Source organism: Trachemys scripta, chromosome 5 (assembly GCF_013100865.1).
Source record: "Trachemys scripta elegans isolate TJP31775 chromosome 5, CAS_Tse_1.0, whole genome shotgun sequence".
Lineage (NCBI taxonomy): Eukaryota > Metazoa > Chordata > Testudines > Emydidae > Trachemys > Trachemys scripta.
The window spans coordinates 21,248,928-21,272,387 of record NC_048302.1 but is presented as its reverse complement, the minus strand read 5'-3'; the positions used below and the strand labels follow the sequence as shown (position 1 = coordinate 21,272,387).

General features: G+C 43.2%; 1 protein-coding gene across 3 annotated transcripts in view; it reads left to right on the top strand.

The window, feature by feature from the left end:
• CCSER1 (coiled-coil serine rich protein 1) overlaps nt 1–23,460 on the top strand; it is a 1,080,955-nt gene that overhangs the window by 533,760 nt on the left and 523,735 nt on the right. For all 3 annotated transcript variants that reach the window (XM_034771263.1, XM_034771265.1, XM_034771264.1), the window contains exon 7: nt 15,408–15,485. In XM_034771263.1, the coding sequence (XP_034627154.1) occupies nt 15,408–15,485 (78 nt within the window). The remainder of the gene's footprint in view (nt 1–15,407; nt 15,486–23,460) is intronic.

The window sequence follows — 23,460 nt, the reverse complement described above, 5'->3', positions numbered from 1 at the left end:
AAAATCCAAGCCATGACGAAGTGTAACGAGTGAAGGAAATGCTGTTCATCCCTTTCCCTTCCCCCCAGTGAAAATAAATTCCAACCTGGCAAGGCAGTAAATGGTGTTTGTCCCTGTTGCTGAGCCCAAGGGCCCAGGGAACTCTTCTCTTATCTACAAGATAATTAACAGAAATGCTAGGTAACTGAGAAGTGGTTATAATAATTTGTTTTAAATGAGCTGTTTTCTAGAACATGTGCACTGTTGAAGTTTCACAGCTCAGTATAGCTGTTAGTTACCACCAGAGCTTGGCCTGTGCCCCAAACCGGGAGGGATAGATTTGGGGCAATTGACTAGGAGTTCTCAGATAACTAAATCACTGGGAACTTCCCTGACTGACACCTGTGTGGCAAAACAAACAAAACCCCTCTTTTCTACAAATGCCTCTATGGCAGGGCCTCCTCTGTCTTCCTGGACTCTCTGTGGCTCTTCTGTTTTATACCATTAGTGTACCATTGTATTTCGTTCTGCACAAAATATCCCCCCCCCACACACCTTCATGAAAGGCCTAATCCAAAGTAATTAAAGTCTCTGTTGTCTTCAATGGGTCTTTGGACCATTTCCCTAATAGACACTGCTATGACGATAGGTGGGCAAAAAAATTACTGACAGCAGTAGGTTTGCTTGACCCTTTATTTTATCTTACATTTTGGTGGTTTGGCTCCCCAAATAATGTTAAAAGCAATCAATGGAAATGCTAAGTATTGTGGATAGGATTTTCAGAGGCGCCTAGGCTTTGAATTTCAATGGGATTCAGCCATCCACTCCTTCAAGTTCCGAGCCTCTGTCCTCTTTTTGTATTATTTAAATTATTGTAAAGTGGGATTACTCGAGTGTTCCCAGGATCAGGTTCTAATAGTATATGAATGACCAATTGTTTAAAATATACTTAATAATTAGAAACAAATGAAATAGATGGGATTATAAAATGAATGAGCCCTTTGGGTTAAACTTGGATGTGGTTGCGACACATGGCAGTTTCCTGCATATCCCTGGCAAACTTTTCATATTAAGTTGAAGTACCTTTAGGGTCCATTGTTTTAAGCAAATGGTTTATGCATGACCATGTTCTGCTGCATAGAGGAGAGTTACCACATCTCTTCCAGGAACTAGAAGCAGTGGGTGGTGATCAAGGCAAATCAGCCAGGTGATAACCACCACAGAAAGGTACCATCTTCTGACAGGCTGACGCATACTAGTGCAGTCTGGATTCTTCAAATACCAACAGACAAAGAAAGGCTTTTGGGATAAATAGCCTGAGTTTAAACTGACTCAGGATATTCTTTCTGATCCAGCTAATTTATAGGACACCTTGTCCGTGGCAGGGGTGGGGAGCAATTCTTCATGGGAAAGGATTGGAAGGACTTGTCCTATTAAGGCTCCATAAGACTGATAGATGACATCTATAGTATGCCACGTAAGGTTTGTTTGTTTGGTTTTGGTTTTTGTTTTCTCTGTAATGCTTTCACCTTAAGAATAGATGTGCTTGCTTATAAAGAGCTGTGTGGTAACTTATAACTGTGGGCCGTTATGCTATTTATAGTCTTTGAAGAGAAAGCAAAGTGCAGATACTGGCCCGTTGAGGCAGTTTGGTTTACTAGAAATATCACAATGTAGGCAGGGAACTGTGCAGCCAGAAAAAACCCTGGTCAGGAGGGAGAGAGCTGTAGGTTTCCACCCAAGAGTGGCAGATGGGTCAGCAGCCTGACTGGATGCCCTCGAGGGACTGTGGAGAGGGAATACAGATGTAGTTGCCCAGGAACTGTGACAGTGGTAATAAACAAACATGTACACATTTAAAGGAGACACTAAATTCTTTGTCTTTGCCTAGTAAAGGAGGTTTTGGGGAGAATTAATCAGACAGATGGCGGTGAGGGAGAATGAAGTGACTTTTTATTCTTCATTCAAACTTATCTGACATTGCCTGTGAGGATTTATTCCCTTTATGCAACACTCATTCTAAGTTTATCTGAGAATAAAAGAATTAAAATGTTATTCAACCTTCAAGAGGAATTTGAAGTTGACATTATAAAGATAACACTGGCATTCCAGAAATTTTATGTGGTGTTAGAGTACACGCTGACCATAGCAATTTTTTTTTTTTTTTTTTTTAATATAGGCAATTCGGGATATGACCATGCTCAAATGAGAAAAAGTGGAATTATTGTTGTGCTCCCAATCCTCAAATAGCAGAGCCCTGCTTCACTTCTTACCCCTCCTGATCTCTGTGGAATTTCCTACCGTCTGTCCAATGCTTCCCTCTTTCACCTGATAAGTTCTGTTTCCTTCTCCATATGTCTGCACTCCTGATGCCCACTTAAAATTCCATACCCCCTTCTGGAGTATCCAACAGAGCCCCAACAACCATCTGCCTTCTCTGCCCTTTAGACCACCACAAATAGTCTGGATGCTTTTCAGGTTTATAAGCATCAGTGTGGTGGTTATTAGGTCCCCTCTACCCATTCATCAGTACAGCTTTGTGCAGCTATATACAAGTGGACATAAACTTCCCCCTGAGTCCCTTCTCTGGAGAGGGAAAGAAACCCCTCAGCCCTGCCAGCCTCTCCCTTGCACTTCCTTCCTCTCCTTGAACTGTGTTCTCAGCTGATGGGTAGATTGCTCTTATTAGCTTATCAGCCCCCTGCCTAATTAAGCCATTGAGCACCCATCTCTCAATTTAAGTCCACTCCAAGTATGTAATAGCTAGTATTTTGGTGACCAGGGTGCTGGGTCAGTTCTAGGCTCCTACCACTTGGTCACATCCCCCAAGACACTTCCCTGTTACAGCGGACTTTGTGAGTTCTGTGGAGACTCAGAGCCACTCCTTCCTCAAGTAGGGACTGACTTGGGGTAGGAGGTTTCAGTAACTGACCTGGTGAAAGGCTGGCAGAACAGCTAACCTCTCTGGCTTCTTCAAAGTGACACACAGGAGCAGCCATGGGATCTCCTCTCACTCCAGAACAGAGTTTCAGAGGAACAGGCTGGGGTCAGTTCTCTTCCCCATCTCAATCAGGAGGAACCTGGGGAAAAGGCTAAACAATCCTGTTTGCTGGAGGAACTGAGGTGGTGGGTCAGGTGGACCTGTTGGCTATTGATGGGTGGGTGGAGAGACCTGTGAAAGCATCAGGGAGATGAATTCCTGATCAGCACAATAGAGCAGGGATTAGCCTGGGAAAAGGTAGCATGTGGTCTAGTACCCTCCTAGAAATGCTAGTATGATACATAGGCTACATGACAAACCGTGAGTTGTGATTAAAAATATTTATCTTAAAGAGCAATCATAAGGCTGGGTTAGTGCTAGAAAGATTCTGAACAGCTTGTTCATGCGTTTATTACAACCAGACTGAAATTAAGCCATCTTCTCTTTTGAAAGTTTTATATTGGTCACAGTTGATTTGAAATACTTCTGTCAGAAGTTAACCCTCAGATTTTCAAAAGGCTTTTTTTTATTGTTCTGCAACTTTTTCCTATCAGATGCTGATTAGATCCAACATCTAGACTATAAAATGGTATTGAACAGTATAATCTATATTATAATACAGCTAAAACTATCACCCTGAAAATAAGTTCAACACTCCTTCACTCCCCCTTTGTAAAAACTATAAAGTACACAGACTGTCTTCTCCTTTCTTCGGTTATTATCAAGATTTATTTGTTCTCTGGCTCTAATATCAACTGAAGATTTTCTCTGTCAGTATTAACTTCTTGGATCAATAAATTTTGATACTGATCTCAAGAGAAGTCAGTGTCTGCCCACTATCATAGCACTTTTTACTCTTACGGAGAAGCAGTTGTAACAAATTAAATTGCCTTCTTTTGGTGGATGATACAGAAGACATTGCATGTATTTTATGGTACAATTAACCAAGTCTGGTACATTACTCTCTTCTTACAGAAGATCAGATTAAAGGCAGGATTCTGTATCTAGAGCAATCCCAGTTTATGAAGTCAGGTAAATCTGTTTTCATGTATAGAACAGGTGTTGACGCAGTCTAACCAAGGTTGGAAAATGACTAATGTTTTAAAGAAATGCAGCCTTTACAATATGCCCCTATATATTGCTGGTCTGGTAAATTACTTTTAAATCATTGAACATATATTATCAGAATTGAATGTGCCTTTTCAAGACTTTTTTTTTCCCTCTCTGATTTATTTTGCCACATACCAAGGCTCTGCATTACTCCAAGCTGAAATATTTTGACTGTCAGAATGTTGGAGGAAATAGTTTGAACTATTGTAAATAGCAGAACTGTGTAGGAAAAACATGGAGGACTGGGAGGATGACAACAAACCTAATAGGGATATCACTTTGATCTGATTAGAGAGTAGTTTGAGGCAACATATACTTTTGAATTTCAATGCTACATGACACATACAATCAAAAGAGACCTTACTGGAGTTTATACAGGCTTTGAAAACTGTTGCATTCTTATGCAGCAAATGCAATGTGCTGCCAGGAGTTGTGTATCTTAAGATACATGACAACACGTGCAAAAGCAATATATGGCATGTATCCTTTGTTAAGAGGAAGAGCTCTTAACAAAGTATTTTGGTAGAATTTTTATTTGTATATAGACCAAAAAAACACCACCCTATGTTATAAGCGACATCAAACACAACAATTAGGAAATGCCAAAATTAAGGTTGCCTGTGAACATTAATTTGACTTTCCTGTTTATATGCATTATGAAACCATCTTTAATTATGTGATCATGTCCTGTCTTTTTCCTCTGCCTTCAAATCAGGCAGCTTCCTCTATCCACAATGTGTGGGTGTGGGCAGGAGGATCATGGAGAGATGGGCTCCCTGTTCTATGGTCTAGGGCCCAGGCTCATGTCAGCACTGAGCACCTGGAAGTAGCCATTAGAGGGAAAGTTGGCCTCACCTCGTTAGGCCTGTGCTGGAGTGAGAGTGCTCATTTATACCGTGGGATTGTCCATATCTAGTCTGTTCAACACTAGGATATGTGATGGGATTGAACATGCTAAGTGAAAATGGAATCTTAGGAGATTTTAGCTGCTACATTTTAGGAAGTCTATACTGAGCATATGCAAATGTGACTTTTCAAAGACTTATCGCTTGGTTAAATTTGGGTGGATTTCCACGGGGATGGCAAAGGCTACATCCCTGAGACATAGGTCAAACTTCAAGTCTTTTTTTTTTAAACTAACTTTTACAAAACACTCAAATCACAGTAACCCCTACTGTGTCATCACTTATCAACAAGCATTCCTAACAATCTTAGTTGCAATACACTTCTGTATCAAAGGTACCCAAATTCAAGGTTTTCATCCACTTACTTCCTTCACTCTCGATGTGTTGACTCTTTCCTTCCCTCCCATTCTGATGAGCAAAAACTACAAGCCTGCTGCTAACATAGGACCCTGTCTCCAGAAGCCCAGCTTATTCAAATTAACCCTTAATTATTTGGTGTTCTATTTTATGAATTCAGGGTGGCATGTGAGGTCTCTACCGGGAGCCAATAGCCCACTGGTCCACCAGTCATTGCAAAATGTATGTACGGCTAAGGTTTAAAGAATTATGTATCTGCACTGAAAACTATTTTCTCTAAGGCCTGGTCTACACTACGGGTTTAGGTCGACTTTAGCAGTGTTAAACCGAATTAAGCCTGGACACGTCCACACAACGAGGCCCTTTCTTTCGACTTAAAGGGCCCTTTAAACCGGTTTCTTTACACCACCTCCGACGAGGGGATTAGCGATAAAACCGGCCTTTGCGGGTCGGAATTGGGGTAGTGTGGACGGAATTTGATGTTATTGGCCTCCGGGAGCTATCCCACAGTGCTTCATTGTGACCGCTCTGGACAGCGCTCTCAACTCAGATGCACTGACCAGGTAGACAGGAAAAGACCCGCGAAGGTTTGAATTTCATTTCCTGTTTGCCCAGCGTGGAGAGCACAGGTGACCACGCAGAGCTCATCAGCACAGGTAACCGTCATGGAGTCCTCCCAGGATCGCAAAAGAGCTCCAGCATGGACCGAACGGGAGGTACGAGATCTGCTCGCCATATGGGGAGATGAAGCAGTGATAGCTGAACTCCGTAGCAGTAAAAGAAATGGAAAAGTATTAGAAAAGATCTCCAAGGCCATGAAGGACCGAGGCCATAACAGGGACACACAGCAGTGCCGCGTGAAAATTAAGGAGCTACGGCAAGCCTACCACAAAGCCAGAGAACCAAACGGAAGGTCCGGGGCAGAGCCGCAAACTTGCCGCTACTACGCGGAGCTGCATGCGATCCTAGGGGGTGCAGCCACCACTACCCCAACCGTGTGCTATGACTCTCTCACTGGAGAAACACACAGGGAAGACGGTTCGGGGAACGAGGAAGATGACGATGGAGGTACTGTAGGTAGCTCACAGCAGCAAGGAAGCGGAGAAACCGGTTTCCCCAACAGCCAGGATATGTTTGTGACACTGGACCTGGAACCAGTAACCCCCGAACTCACCCAAGACCCTCAGGGCACACAGGAGACCTCTGGTGAGTGTAACTTTGTAAATATTTGTAAACATTACAAAAAAAAAGCAAGCAAGTCTGTTAACGTGTATGGGGATGGAGCGGAAATCCTCCAGGGACATCTCCAGAAAGCTCTCCTGGTTGAAATGGGGTGATTTTATTAAGGGGGACATTCAGAGGCGCCCGTTCCTGCTATTCTGACCAGAAATGTTCCCCGCTGTTAACCACACGGTGGGGGGGAGGGGTGAAGTGATCATCCCAGAGAATCGTGTGTGTGTGTGTGTGGGGGGGGGTGGTTTACTTGTGTTTGTGCTGCATGTTAACCGGGAAACCGCAGCCCCCTCCTTTTACATTGAAACCCCATTTTAAATGGACAACCCAATTCATCCTTGATATGGGAAATGCGCTGCTGTTTGCAACCTTTCCCGCATGTTAAGAAGGTTAAAAAAGCCAAAACACTGTGGCCTACGATGGCTGCCTGCAAGCCGAAATATGCGACCTTGTAATGAAAGAGTGTACCCATTGTTCTCTAAAATGTGTCTTTTTTAACCACCTCTCCCTTCTCCTCCGCCAGCTGCAAATGTTTCTCCTTCGCAGAGGCTCGTGAACATTAGAAAGAGAAAACGTAGGACGAGGGACGAGATGTTCACGGAGCTGCAGATGTCCACCCAGGCTGATAGAGCACAGCAGAATGCGTGGAGGCAGTCAATGTCGGAGATGAGAAAAGCCCAACATGAACGAGAGGAGAGGTGGCGGGCTGAAGACGATAGGTGGCGTCAGCTTGCAGACAGACGGCAAGAGGCAATGCTCCGTCTGCTGGAGCATCAAAGTGATATGCTCGAGCGTATGGTTGAGTTGCAGGAAAGGCAGCAGGAGCAGAGACCGCCGCTACAGCCCCTGTGTAACCAACAGCCCTCCTCCCCAAGTTCCATAGCCTCCTCACCCAGACGCCCAAGAACACGGTGGGGGGGCCTCCGTCCACCCAGTCACTCCACCCCAGATGATCGCCCAAGCATCAGAAGGCTGGGCTTCAATAAGAGTTAAAGTTTTAAAATGCAGTGTGTCCTTTTCCATCCCTCCTCCCCCACCCATCCCAGCTACCTCTGTAAGGAACTAATAAAGAATGCATGAATGTGAAAAAACAATGACTTTATTGCCTCTGCAAGCGGGAGGGGAGGGGAGGGTAGGGTGGGGTGGTTGGTTTACAGGGAAGTAGAGTGAACCGGGTCGGGGGGGGGGGGTGGGAGGGTTCATCAAAGAGAAACAAACAGAAGTTTCACACAGTAGCCTGGCCAGTCACAAAACTCGTTTTCAAAGCTTCTCTGATGCGCACCGCGCCCTGCTGTGCTCCTCTAACCGCCCTGGTGTCTGGCTGCGCGTAATCAGCGGCCAGGCGAGTTGCCTCAACCTCCCACCCCGCCATAAAGGTCTCCCCCTTACTCTCACAGATATTGTGGAGCGCACAGCAAGCAGCAATAACAATGGGGATATTCTTTTCGCTGAGGTCTGAGCGAGTCAGTAAGCTGCGCCAGCGCGCTTTTAAACGTCCAAATGCACATTCCACCACCATTCGGCACTTGCTCAGCCTGTAGTTGAACAGGTCCTGACTACTGTCCAGGCTGCCTGTGTATGGCTTCATGAGCCATGGCATTAAGGGGTAGGCTGGGTCCCCAAGGATCACGATAGGCATTTCAACATCCCCAATGGTCACTTTCTGGTCCGGGAAGAAAGTCCCTTCCTCCAGCTTTCGAAACAGAGCAGAGTTCCTGAAGACGCGAGCATCATGTACCTTTCCCGGCCATCCCACGTTGATGTTGGTGAAACGTCCCTTGTGATCCACCAGGGCTTGCAGCAGCATTGAAAAGTACCCCTTGCGGTTTACGTAGTCGGTGGCTTGGTGCTCCGGTGACAAGATAGGGATATGGGTTCCGTCTATGGCCCCGCCACAGTTTGGGAATCCCATTTCAGCAAAACCATCCACTATTGACTGCACGTTGCCCAGAGTCACTACCCTTGCTATCACCAGGTCTTTCATTGCCCTGGCAAATTGGATCACAGCAGCCCCCACCGTAGATTTGCCCACTCCAAATTGATTCCCGACTGACCGGTAGCTGTCTGGCGTTGCAAGCTTCCACAGGGCTATCGCCACTCGCTTCTCAACTGTGAGGGCTGCTCTCATCTTGGTATCCTGGCATTTCAGGGCAGGGGAAAGCAAGTCACAAAGTTCCATGAAAGTGCCCTTACGCATGCGAAAGTTTCGCAGCCACTGGGAATCGTCCCATACCTGCAGCACGATGCGGTCCCACCAGTCTGTGCTTGTTTCCCGGGCCCAGAATCGGCGTTCCACGGTATCAACCTGCCCCAGTGACACCATGATTTCCACATTGCTGGGGCCTGTGCCTTGTGAGAGGTCTATGTCCATGTCAATTTCCTCATCACTCTCGTCGCCGCGCTGCAATCGCCTCCTCGCCTGGTCCGGGTTTCGCCTTGGCATGTTCTGGCTCTGCATATACTCCAGGACAATGCGCGTGGTGTTCATAGTGCTCATAATTGCCGCGGTGATCTGAGCGGGCTCCATGATCCCAGTGCTAGCTATGGCGCCTGGTCAGAAAAAAGGCGCGAAAGTAGTATCTGATGGACCAGGAGAAGGAGGGCGGGAGGGAGGGAGGGAGGGCCGAGTGACGACATGGCGTACAGGTACAGGAACAGGGAGAAACACAAACAACTGTCACACAGAATGGTCCCCCCAAAGATTAAACTGGAAACCCTGGGCTTAGCAGGCCGTTGATTTCACGGAGGAAGGGGAAGAAAATGAACACAGAACAAATCTATTTTTTACATCTTAAGGTGGCAGCCGACGCTGCAGCATGAGTGACAGCCATACCAGTATGACGATGACAGGTACCAATCATAATATACCATCATCTGCCAAAAGGCAAGGGGCTGCTGCTGTGTAGCAATGCAGCCCCACGTCTGCCAGCCCCACGTCCGCCAGCACCCAGCATCGCCCTCGGCCTCTTCTGGGTGCTTAGCAGACAATATTGGGCAATTGGCAGAAAATAGTATATTATGACTGGTAACCGTCATCATCAAAACAGTAGCATGTCTGCCCAGGTGGCCATGATTGACAGCCATACCAGTATGATGATGATGGGTACCAGTCATAATATACCATCGCCTGGAAGGGGCTGGTGCAATGCAGCACTACGGCTGCCAGCCCCACGGCTATCACTCATGCTACACCGTCTACCGCCAAAAGGCAGTTAGCAGCTGCTGCTGTGTAGCAATGCAGTCCCACGTCTGCCGGCACCCAGAGGACATATGGTGACGGTGAGCTCAGCTGAGCTGAGCGGGCTCCATGCTTGCCATGGTATGTTGTCTGCACAGGTAACCCAGGTAAAAAGGCGCGAATCTATTGTCTGCCGTTGCTGTGACGAGGGGGGAGGGGCCTGACGACATGTACCCAGAACCGCCCGCGACACTGTTTTGCATCATCCGGGCATTGGGATCTCAACCCAGAATTCAAAGAAAAGGCGCGAACCGCTTCTCGGCTCGAGCTGTGGCGCAAACGTAGTATCTGACGGCCTAGGGGAAGGAGGGAGGGGGGCCGAGTGACGACATGGCTTACAGGCACAGGGAATTAAAATAAAGAACGGTGGCTGTGCATCAGGGAGAGACACAAACAACTGTCACAGACTGGTCCCCCCCAAAGATTAAACTGAAAACCCTGGGTTTAGCAGGCCGTTGATTTGACGGAGGGAGGGGGAAGCAAATGAATACAGAGAAAATCTATTTTTTTACATCTTAAGACGACGGTGCAGCGTGACTGATAGCCCTCGGCATCTTTCTGGGTGCTTGGCAGCAAATACGGGGCGGTGTATGACGATGGTCTTCAGGCCTATTGCACGAGCTGCTGCTCAGGGAAGACTCTGCTAACGTGCGATGACCCGACTTGTAATAGGCCGGCTAACAGTCATAATACACCATTTACTGCCAAAAGGCAAGCCCCACGGCTGCCAGCACCCAGATCGCCGATGAAGGCTACCAGTCTACTGCACCGTCTACCGCCAAAAGGCAGTTAGCAGCTGCTGCTGTGTAGCAATGCAGTCCCACGTCTCCCGGCACCAAGAGGACATATGGTGACGGTGAGCTCAGCTGTGCTGAGCGGGCTCCATGTTGTCTGCACAGGTAACCCAGGTAACCCAGATAAAAAGGCGCGAATCTATTGTCTGCCGTTGCTGTGACGGGGGAGGGAGGGGCCTGACGACATGTACCCAGAGCCGCCCGCGACACTGTTTTGCATCATCCGGGCAATGGGATCTCAACCCAGAATTCCAAGGGGCGGCGGAGACTGCGGGAACTGTGGGATAGCTGTGGGATAGCTACCCATAGTGCAATGCTCCGGAAGTCGACGCTAGCCTCGTACTGTGGACGCGGTCTGCCGACTAGAGCACCTAGAGCATTTTATTGTGTGGACATACACAATCGGCTGTATACAACCGATTTCAATAAAACCGGCTTCTATAAATTCGAACTAATTTCGTAGTGTAGACATACCCTAAGGTGTGTGAGTTTAAAGCAGGTCACCAGAAGGTAATAAACATGCTCCTGTCAGGTACAAAGGGAGAGATACTTTATATTTCTCTGTGTAGTCATGTGTATATTGTGTATTGTACACTTCACAATGGAGATCTATTTGCATTACTGAGCCTGATGCTAATGAAAAGATTGCAGAATCACGTGAAAGAGAGAGGGAAAAACTGCAGGAACAAAATCAAAATACCAGGGATGGGGGTGTCTACTTGAGTATGGGAGTGTCTACTTGAGTAAAGACAATGGGGGGGTATATCTGGGGGTACATCTACACTACAGGGGGGAGTCGATTTAAGATACGCAAATTCAGCTACGCGAATAGCGTAGCTGAATTCGACGTATCGCAGCCGACTTACCCCGCTGTGAGGACGGCGGCAAAATCGACTTCTGCGGCTTTCTGTCGGCGGCGCTTACTCCCACCTCCGCTGATGGAGTAAGAGCGCCGATTTGGGGATTGATTGTCGCGTCCCAACGGGACGCGATAAATCGATCCCTGAGAGGTCGATTTCTACCCGCCGATTCAGGCGGGTAGTGTAGACCTATCCTGGGATTACTGAGGTAGATCCTGTTGCTAGCACAGGGGTGCCCGAGGACAGCAACAGCGGGTTCGTTGCCTGCTGTGCTTTGCGTCAATAAACACACCAGGTGGAGAAGCAAACAAAGTTTATTTGGGATCCCAAAGCGGTGCTAGGAGACAGGCATGTTTTAGATTAAGCACACTAACAGGAACAGTGGTGTTTTTTTTGTTTTTTTTTTTTTTAATACATTTTGCAGTTAAGCTTTACTTTTTTTTTTTTTTTTTTCCGCTCTAGTCTTCCCTTTCTCCTCCCCATTCCTCCCTCTACCCCTCCCGTCCCTGGTATTAGTTAAGTCATTCTTGGCAGCTATAAGCCTAGCTTGTTAGTAACTTCTTTAAACCATTATCTTGTCCTTTTTCCCTTCAGCTAGAAACATGCAGGCCTCATTATTACTGCTTGAGCAGGGGGTTGCACACAGATAACTGGTTGCTTACATATTCCAATTGCACCTGGCTTTTGAGGTTGATTAGAGTTTAACCATGGAAGGATAGAGTTTGGTTCACTTAGGCCTAGTGCAGGAAGGCTTCATTGACACTTAGTGGCCTTCCACTCTCCCGAGTTACCTAGGGTGATGCCTAGTGACGTCAACAATCCTGAATCTTTCACCGAGGAGACAAACTGCTAGCGTGTTTTGTTTTATGAAAGCAGGGTCACAGCAAGCCAGATTGGAAAACACTACAAATACTTTGGTGATCTAAACTTAATTAGGTAGGATAGTATCTTGTTAATTGAGTCTAAGCTCTAGAATGTGTGTTAAGATTTGGTTTTACATGTAATCATTTACTTTCCATAATTGAACTTGCTACTTTTCAAATCTCTATAGTTGGCTAAATCAACTTTAACTTGCTTTCACTATAAACATATGCAAGTCCTGTGGGTTAAACAGAGAGATGATCTAAGATGGAACTAGTAAGCGGGGGGTACTGTTCCTTAGGGGGAAATGGATATATAAATTCTGTGTCCAGCATACCAGGGACTGAACACTCCATGGGGATATTCAAAAGGGCTTTGTGGGTTGGAGTGTGCCTCTAGTATCCTGCAGATGGATACAGAGCCTGCATATGCTAAGAAGCTTGTGTTGCCTGAAGCTGGTGAAGTCAGGGAGGTCACACCTAGCGGACACAGACAAGACTTACTTATACTTAAGGCGGGTGGTGGTCAGGTGCCTCACAACCCTGGGTACCCTCAAGAAGTGACACAATGAGTCCCTGCTCAGTTTTCTTTTACTGTACTAGTAGTAATAATTAGTAATAACTTAGGAGATGTAGTAAAACTGAAGTTGCATTTAAAGCTTTGTGTGAGTTTAATTACCCACAATATATTGGTCAACATGACGCTGCGATGAAATCCCAAGATCATGATAATCCAAAATACATTGAAGACGAACAAATGTGTAAGTGCTTTATTATTAAAATTGCGCACACACAATTTTCTTTGTATTAAAATTAAGAAATTCACAAACAAAACTTTATTAAACATTAGTAGAGGTTGCTCTCATCAATCAGTTAAAACATTAACAAAAATGGACACATGAAGATGACTCAAAGCTTGCAATGTCAAGTGCTCTAAAGTTAGGAAATGGCAGAATAAATGTTGCTCATACAACCTAAATTCAGCTGCATTACCTGTATACATTATGATACAGACTTCAGTTATGTGTAGAAGAGACTATCTGTGAAATGTTTGGTGTAAGTGACTTGCTCAGCATCATGTGGGAAATTGGTGTTAACTCTTCCTGCAATTCATTCGTTCACTGCACACTTTCCAACTTCTTCAACAGATAAGTCAGGAGTCCTACAGACAGACTCCTTCGGTACTCAACTCCAATTCATCACCAGAGCACATCTGTCCCATGCCCTGAATGAATGAGGGTTCCTGTTCGGGGAGGGAGAGGAAAGAGAGGGGAAATGATGTCATGTAACTAATGGCATACACATAAGCCGGCCAAATTAAGTTGCATAGGCACCTTCATTTAGGCATTTTCTACATTGAGAGCTCAACTTCACAATCTTTTTAATCCTTAACTTTGTGTTTCCTAATTCTTTCTTGGTGAAAGCAACCTTGACTTACAGTAAACAATGCTTATCATAATTCACAAACAAAACAGTCTTGCTCAAATAACGTCAGAAGTTTGTGATACGAGCTAGAAAGGGAACCCAATTGTGTAGTGTTGTCTAGGTAATTCACAGATAAATTGATTTAGTTTCAGGCCAGTTGGCTGTTTCTGTGAAAACAGAAGTGGGTCAGGAGATGTCAAATATGAAGTCCTCTCTGGTATAATTTCTCACAGAAGTTCTTGATATGCACTGAGAGCTTCAAGCTGCAGTAAGTGATTCTGACAAATATACATTTATCAGCCACAAAGGGAGAAAGGGGTGTTTGGGCATTTTAGGTTGTATATGCTTCCCTTCAGGAAGGCAAGTTGATGGTCTCATTCAAAGCAATGTCCTCCTCCCCCCCCCCCCGCCCCCGTGATTGCTCAAGAAACTGCCATTTGTTTCTTACTTGATTCTCTGTTGCTGTGAACTGCCATATCACCATTAAACTTAATTTACATTAGAGATATTGGCCAAAGTTCCTAACTGTGTAAAATTATTGAGATGATTGGAAAAGTTCATGACAAGGCAGCTCCGGCATTCGGATATATTTATTTTTGACCCTATATTAGACTATACTTGAAGACTACCCAGAAACTGCAGCTCATGCAGAATGCAGCTATCAGTCTGCTTTTTCAAGTTTCTCCTGCAACCCACACTATGCCTGCTCTATAAAGGCTCCACTGGCTTTCAGTTCATTTCCAACTACAAATTAGAATGGTGGGTTGAGTTGTAAAGTTCTTTATGGCATGGGCTTTATTTATATTGAAGACATAGTGCCTTCAGCAGTTAAGGTAATTTTGGAGCGCACAGGTTGGCAGTCCTCATACTTGTATGTTTTGGGCCAGGGGAAACTCATGAGAAGGCCCTCAATTTGAATTTGCCTGGTCTGAAAGAGCTAGTTTCTGGTGACTTTCAGGGTATTTTGCAAAGTCGATTGTATTTATTTACTTAAGCTTCTAGAGGGGGAGTGAGCAGAAAGTCTTTTGGTTTTGCTCAAGGAGTTTTTATTGCTATTAGTGACATTGTGTCAGTTTAGATGGATTATGGTATATGTCTGTATAGTATTGTTCACCTAGAAAGTATAAGCTAGTTCAATGGAGCTACACAGGTTCATACCAGCTACAGAATAGTATTAGTTACTCCTGTGCTTTATACCAACCTTCTTGACATTCTTCATATACTTTTTCTTTAATTTTGATGACTTGGCAATTAAGAAAAAAACAATTCAATCCAGATTATCCACCTTGGTTTGTTCTATATGCAGCCAGGGCATTTGTTCCAAATAGTTCCCTGATATTCTTCTCTAAATGCATATATATCTGTGTGCATATCTTAATAGCTTATTCATTGTATTGGGCGTTAAGTCAAAATGTGTGCACGGGGGCTTAATTTATCCATAAATGAAGTATTTAAATTCTTATCTCATTTTAGAGAATATAGTATAGCTTGCTAGTAATGGTTAGATTTAACATCTGAGGTGTTTCTTCTTTTACTTCTCTAGATGAAAAATTGAAGCAGCATCAAGTAGCTAAACTGCAAAACACTGTCTGTTCATGTCCCAAACTGAAAAGTGTTAATACTAATGTGGTTTTTTTTTTTTTTTTTTTTTTTTTTTTCCTTACAGAGTGCAGATATGAGTCCTGCCAGTAGTACCGCTTCACTTCCCGTTAGCCCACTTACTGAAGAGCCAGTGCCTTTCAAGGTAAAGTGAATTCATTGTAGAATAAATATTTTATGACTGTTGGCTTATTATGTTGTGTTTTCTGCGAGGTGCCCTTAATAGCAATTCCCTTGTATTAAATTGGTACCAGCTGATACCTTAGCATTCTTCTGAGCAAGCCGGTAACATCATAGCATGCACGTGAGAAGACATTGTGAAAATAAAATGGTTTGATTGTAGGAGGATTATTTTTCTTCTGATGATCAAGGTTAGAGGTCTAAACGATCTTTGAAAAACAAACAAAATATTTTGTTTCAGTCTACTAAGGTTGTGATATGTTTGTGATATCTCTGATATTTTCCTTTTATTTCTGCTTACTTTGTTTCAATTTAATTTATGCTTTTTTACATCAATTTACTAATCCATCACCATTAAATCCTCTGTCCAGAAAACAGTTTTACAGTAGATCCATTGCAAAACACTTAAATCTGATATCAGATCATACTAAATATGCTTAGGAACTTTAATTATGAAAGAAAGTAACTTTAAAATATTACTTCATAAATGTACGATTGGGCCAAAAGTAGTAAAGAAATAAATAAAACAAATAACTCTGTAGAAATGAGACAGCTGAAATGGGGCTAGCATGGGTCAACTGCTACACTTCTGTAGCTAAATCCAGCTGATTATAGCTAAAGGTGCTTTGGAAAGCAGTACTTGAATAGCCTTTATCATGTCACAGCGAGAGTGTTCCTTTCCATCATATAAGTGAGAATGGATAGGTGTTTTTGCTTAGTCAAACACATTGACTCCTTGATGCAATTGATTTTGGGTTGCCCCCAGCCACGTGAAGAGAGTGGTGACTGAATGACAGCTTTAACACAAATGATCTTTACTGTGCTTGGGCATGAAATTAAAGAACATATACTGAGGAGTTACTTGAACAGTGGCTTCAGGGCACCAGGAGAAGATGGAGCAAGAGAGAGTGCTGATGGTTGACTAAAACGGTTCAAACATGGTTGCTTTTGCTGGAGTTCTGAAAATGGAACTGCTTCTTCTATGGGTTAAGATTTGCTCTGCCTTCACAACCCAGATACTTGATAGTATAAATATTTTTGCATAAAATGCACTAAAACACTGTACTCGGTGTTTGAATCCACTCTTTTTTTCCTTAGCAAAGGAGTAGGGATTTAATGGAAACTGGGACAGTAGCACACACCCATGCAGATCCTAAGCTTGGTGCAGCTGATGAGTCAGTTTGCCATTTACCTTGTCCTGGTTTCTGAGACCCCAAACAGTCCCAAATTATTGCAGTTGAACAGCTTCTTTAATCTGCACCAGTGGGAGTGGCCTGCTGGCACTGTCCCTCCCCTCCCACTAACATCCTTCTAATCTGAGGGGAATCCACAGCTGCCTGTTTCAGGTGTTTTTAAGCGCCCTTTGTGCTGTTGGAGCTGAGGGCACAGCATCAGGACCAAGAATTGGACCCACATTGCAGAAACAAAATTCAGTATATTAAATGTTAAACTCCTCATCGAGGGCCAGATTCAGTTATAGACCCACTGAAGTTGTCAATCCTTCCCAATACTCTTGAAATCCAATGAGACTACTCACAGAGCAAGGTACTACTCAGCATGAGTAAAGGTGAGAATCTAGCCCTAAACAGTTAATCTAGTCATTTAGGACTAGATCCTCAGCTGATATGAATCAGCTGAACTCCACTGACTCCAAAAGATTTAGGCCAATTATAGTATAGTGCATTTTCTTTGAAAAGAAGATGGTGTTTGAATACCTAAGACTGGCGTGTAAAAGAGCCAAATAGTCAGTGTTGTTCCAATAAGTAGACTTAAATGTTACTTCATTTTACGCTATATGCTGTGAAAATGGTACAAGATACTCACAATAAAATCTGCATATTTTGACTGCACCTATTTATCACTGGCACCTTCTTTCATTTCCATTCACTTTTGAAAACAGGATAACTACTTGTTCTGGAATTCATGTACATTTTGAGGTCAGGCACAAGAGAAAGTCAAATACATCTGACAGCCAATGCCATTAAGTAGAAATAAAGTAATATAAAATGCAACAGTTTTTCTGTTATTGCTTCCTGACTCATTCCAAGAGAAAGCAATATTGTTCCAGCAGTAATGTGAGTGAGCGGTTTTACAAGCTATAGCCCTTTCCAAATACTGTCAGCATGTAATATTGGCTTTTGATGACAGGCAATGTATTACTCTGGCCAGTGCAATCATAATCCCTCCCACCTCTCTGCTCCCATGAAGAGAACAGAGGTGGAACTAAACAACAGAGTTACAAGCACTAAGTCTTTGGGATACTTAATGATTTTCTGTATGCTACTGAGCTTTTACATTAGATTGTGAAATTAAACCCAATCACTACTCATGATCTCTCAATACTGAGATTATCCTAGAAATTATAGCTGTCCTTTCTTGTATTTCTCTTCTATGGGAGAAAATCTGTAGTCCTCTGTAAAGAAAGAAATCCCATAATCCTGATCCTATTATCCAACTAGACTAAAGCAAAATTATAATTGTAATGCAGAGTCCTTTGCGGTATGTGCTATATAAATGCAAATTGGTGTTAAGACTGATGTTGCAACATTAAGATTATGATGTTAATCACAGGAAAATTGGAGGTGAAGTTCCCAGAATAATCCCTGCTATGCCATTTCCATTCCCGTTCCCTTCCATTACATCAAGTTACATCCATACAAATTTCAAGCTGTTAAAGAATATTTTTAGTGTACCGAATACAACTTTAATAACTAGCTAGCTAATGTTTCAATTTTTTTGGGTACATGCATTTTGAAAACCAACCCAAGGAAGGGGTGTGGAGGAGCAGGGGGAGAGGGAGGGGTGGTGTTGTTCAATGAAAAATTAACTCTTAAGATCAACTTCCAAGGCATCATTGGTGGTATTTTCAGGACATGATTATTTGCCCTCCTTACTCAGTCCTACTAAATGGCCATTGTGGTCCACTAGCAATTGGGAGTTGAGGATGCTCAGGGCTGTTAATTGGAGTGGCCACAAATGTGTGATCATGGCAGACATGTAAACAAATATTTCTCATCACTGATGAAACCACCCACCAGAGAGCGATTATTTTTCCTAGATTTCTGGTAGACGTGTATGTGGGGGGAGAACTAGCTCTTGTAAACTTGATATTTTTTTCCTGAGATGAGACAAGCTGGCAGCTTTTTCTGCCTGTGACCCTTTCCCTCCTTCCATGTTCTAATGGCAAACCTACAGGATACTTGGGGTCCATTGAAAGAAATTACACATGGCACTTTGTGAGGTATCTTTCCATCCATGCTGATTGAGGAGTCTCTTAACTGGAAAAATACTGCATGAAAGTTATTAAGCATGTCCGAAATAGGGTGGTGATGCAACAAGCAATCATGATGAGGAGTCACTGGGGCTACCATGAGGTTCAAACTTTATCTAAACAAGGTACAAGTCAGGAAATGATGACTAGTGTAAGTTTTTAAGAATGGAAGGCTATTTGCAGGCAGGAATATCTCCGAGGTTAACACTAAACTTCGAATGGAAAATATTGGTTTTAACCATGCACAGGACACCACCCTCATTTATAAACGCACTTTTTTATTTTTCAAGTACAGCTGGAGTATAGTGACAGAGACTTTAAGAAAAGAAGGCTGGGTCTGTCATTTATATGTTTGTACAGCACCTGGTACAATGGGGTCCCAGTCTGACTGGTTTGTAGTTGCTATCACAGTATGAATGTTGTTAATAATGTTGAACTGTATTTTAGATGCAGCCTTAATCTTAAACCTATTTTACTAATTGGACATTAAATATAAGACACAAATCCCTGTGTCCTCTTTGTCCTACTTTGACGGAGCTGAGAATTTCCTTCAGCATTTATTATCCCAGACTACTGTGTTCTGCCTTCTGTAATTAGTACTCTTGATGCTAATTCTGAGAGTGAGAAATGACAGCAGCAGCACAAGTAATGAAAGTGAGCAATCCTTGGCAGTGCTACTGAAAGGGAGGGTAGGACTCTGCTAATAGTTCTCCCATTCATCCTCTAGCTCTTTTTCTGCAAATCTGTTTCTGTGGGAGCTGTAGCCTGGATACTGGCTATATTTAACAATCTTTGCAAGTGCTAAAGCATGTGATTCTTTGGTAGCCAGTGGCATTTTTATGTAGATCTATATCCGAAGATTTACTTTCCATCTGGCCAATAACCAAGCTGATATTTTATAACATAATTATTTTGAACAGTCAATACAGGAATAATCACGAGTGCTGGATAACATAGCACAAATAGCTTTGTGACTGATTGCTTTGTGGACCTAGTTAAAGAATGAGCCCTTGTTCTAATGTATTTAATAGAGATAATCACAAATCAGTATTATGCTAAGAGTACAGTCCATTCCTGATGACACAGGACACATTTACACTTTGTTAATTAAAAGTATCCAGTCTATGTTTTAAGCATTTGGTTGCACGTTCTTGAATGAGATCATTTTAAATTGAACAATTCTTTCTCCTCCAAGAAGCATGTTCATCAATAGTCACAGTGGTGGTCTGGCCCACTGAGTTTCCTGCATCGCAAGGGTAAACTCGTATGTAGTCATAGCCTGAGTTAGGTTGTCAACTGATTGTGGTAGAGCCTCTGTCTTATAATAAGTCTGAAGAGTTCTGTGACTCTAATCTATATATCTAAACCTCCTTACGCCATAGTATCTGAGCAGATACAAACAAGTACACCTCTACCCCAATATAACGCTGTCCTCGGGAGCCAAAAAATCTGACCACGTTAGAGGTGAAACCGCGTTATATCGAACTTGCTTTGATCCGCTGGAGTGCGCAGCCCTGCCCCCCCCACACACACACCTCCCGAGCACTGCTTTACCGCATTATATCCAAATTCGTGTTATATCGGGTCAGAGGTGTATATACAAAGAATTTATCCTCAAAACACCCCTGTGAGGCAGGTGCTAGGATTCCTGTGATCTCTCTCTCTATCTCTCTCTCACCCCCATGGGCACTCCTAAGTGTCATGCCTCACCCTACACTTCTCCCAGAGTAGTATCCTGCGGTTCACCCCACTTTATACTGGATCACTACTCTACAGCACCCCCTGTTTCACAATCCTATTTATTCCAGCTGGCCCAAGTGGGTTTGTGTTCGGCTGTGGAATCCTCTCTGGGAACTTGTGACGAGTATGAAATTAAGTGACTCATGACTGCCTTATCAAAGACAAATATGATTTAGTTGTTCACAGAAACTTAACAAGCAGAGAGAAACAGGATTAAAACAATATGTGCCAATATGTATCTTCTCTTGCCTAACTTTTAACCTTCTTTGCAAATTTAGATAGGCTAGCTTATTCCAGATCCTCCTTCTGATTCAGCGGACCACCTTCCATCTCTCCAGACCCCTTCCCCTACCCCCTCATGTCTCTCCCCCATTGAGTCTTACTTCCTGTTTGGGAATCTGTATTTTGCTTTCACGGGTAAGGCTTCCACCTCGAATGAGTAAATGAACCTGTGTTTGCTGATTCATAGTGCAAAATCTTAACCATATGACCCCCTCCACCCCACCCTTCTGTCCCAGATTTTGTGTGCACATGCTCTTAATATCTTTTGAGCTAGTTTGGTTTCCTTAATTTGATGAAGCTCTTCAATTTACTTGATTGATACAATGGGACTTTCTTGTGAAAGGCATAGAAAAATCAAAACTGTATACAGTTCACTAAAGCAGCCCTGCAGATCTTTGGTATGATGCCTACTCTTTTCTGTATGAGTTTTGATACTGTGCTTATCACTGTAGTATCTCAGAGGGACTCTCCTAAGTGCCTAAATCACGGTTGAAATCAACGTTATGCTCCTAAGGCATTTAGTTCTTGCAATGCTGAGAAGAACAATGTCTAAATATCTTAAGAAATCTGGGCATGGATGCTTTACTGGAAGATGCTTCAGTCAATCACAAATTATTAAGTTCAGGTTAAATGAATGTAGCATGTCACCTTGAGCTATCCACTTACTGTGATAAATGCCCGGAAACCCCCCTGCTTCAACAGAGCCTTAGTCTTTGCTGCACATGCCCTGACCCGGAGTTACAAATGTTAACCTTAACTTTTCTTTAAGTATTGCATCCTCAAAGGGGTAGGGTGTGCCATGCACTAACTGAGCTAAATCCTGAAGTCAAGGTCAGGCTGAGAAGGATTAGAGCCATAGGATGAGCTCTAGGTGTGTGTTCTCCTCTTCCCCCTCCTGCCTCTCCAGAAATAAATAAAACTTGAAGAGCAAAATGACTTTGCAAAATGCTGTTGGGTGTTTTTTGCCTTTTTGGGGCAGGGGGAGGGAGGGAAGCCTGTATCCTTTACTTAAGGTACCCTACGTTTGGCATAATAACACTCCCAGCACTCCTATGGGGTGTAGCAAATTTTGAGGTAATCTGAGTCAACGTGTGGATTTTAGAGCACTTGAAATAGTCCACCTTTTAATGGAGAGCACCACTGTACTACAATAATTTCATGAGCCTGCTCACACCTAGAGGATAGGCATTAGTCAAATCTAGAAAAAGGCCAGTTCTTGTTTCCTTCTCCAGAGCCTTCCTAAAAGAAAGTGGAAAACAGAATTAAAAAACGAAGGGAAAGATCTACTCATCCAGATCCAGCAGCCCTTCCTGAAGGCAGAGGAGTGATCAGACAATGCATGTTATGATAAGCAGAAAGGGCAGGCTTCTTTCTGCTGAGTACGGCATTAATTCTGTAGAATTACAATCCCCTGAAAACCTGTCGTCCTAAAGCCAAAGACTAAATATTTTTTCCTCAGGCTCCCTGGAAGGACCTGGTCATTCAAACTAATGGTTCTGTGTCTTAAGTTTTCAAAGAATGAATTTTTATTAGGTTTATAGCTGATTCAAGGTGAAGGCAGGAGGAATCTCTTCAGGCTAGTGACTGATGTGCAGAATAGAGTAAATCTGTTACAGGCACATGATCATCCAAACAAACAAAAATACCTTTGGGACATCCCACTACCCTATCAGTTATTCAGGATTATTATTATAAAGGACATGGGGTGGAATATTGGCCCCATTTAAATCAATAACCAAAATCCCATTGACTTGATTTGGGCCAAGGATGTCTCCTAATGGCATAGAGTTGTTCTAAAGAGGTAACTGTATTGCACTAAGAATTGGAAGTGTCCAACTAACACCAGGATGTTTTAACCCCCAAAAGATGAAGTTCCTGAATGTATCTCTGCCCAGAAAGTCACTGAACTTTTCCTGGACTACTTCATTAGCAAGATCAGAGCTGTTCTTTTGACCACCAGGCAAATAATAGGTGACTGGAAAGCTTGTTCAATGATGTTTGTTTGTTATGTCATATTTGCTCTGAATAGCAGCACATAGAAGCAGGAATCTCAAGGGCTTATTCACAAGATATGATAGTGTCAGAACATCTGTATTTCATACAAAAGCCATTCACCCTACGAAATGTCATCGCAAAATGTCATGAGATGACTCAGTACGAGTCCTTTCTTCGGTATCTATTTTTTGTAAAAGATAAGGCCCTGTAAGGCTTAACTGAAAGTTCTATAGTTGTTGCTTTTTTTACATTATTAAATAAACAAGTGAGATTGTTGCAAGTATTTTTGGGAAAGGTAGAGAGGCAACTCTACTAGCTGTTGCTATGATCTTTGGGCTATAGTCTGTGTGTGTGTGTGTGTGTGTGTGTTTGTTTTAAATGTAGTACAATAAACCAGCCATGTCTGTAGGAACAATACAGGTGTTCCCCAATACAGTCATTCTCTGTGCATCTGTTACAAAGCCCATTGAAGTCAGTGGGAGTCTTTTTACTTACTTCAGCAACCAATAGATAAGTCCTATTAGCTGATCTAACTGGTGGGGTTTCTCTGTTAATTTAGTGCACAGGTAATCTATACTAAGCATATAAAAATGGATGTTGAATCCAGTGCCATGTGGGCTGGTTAATGAACCAGAAATTTGAGTATATTCTG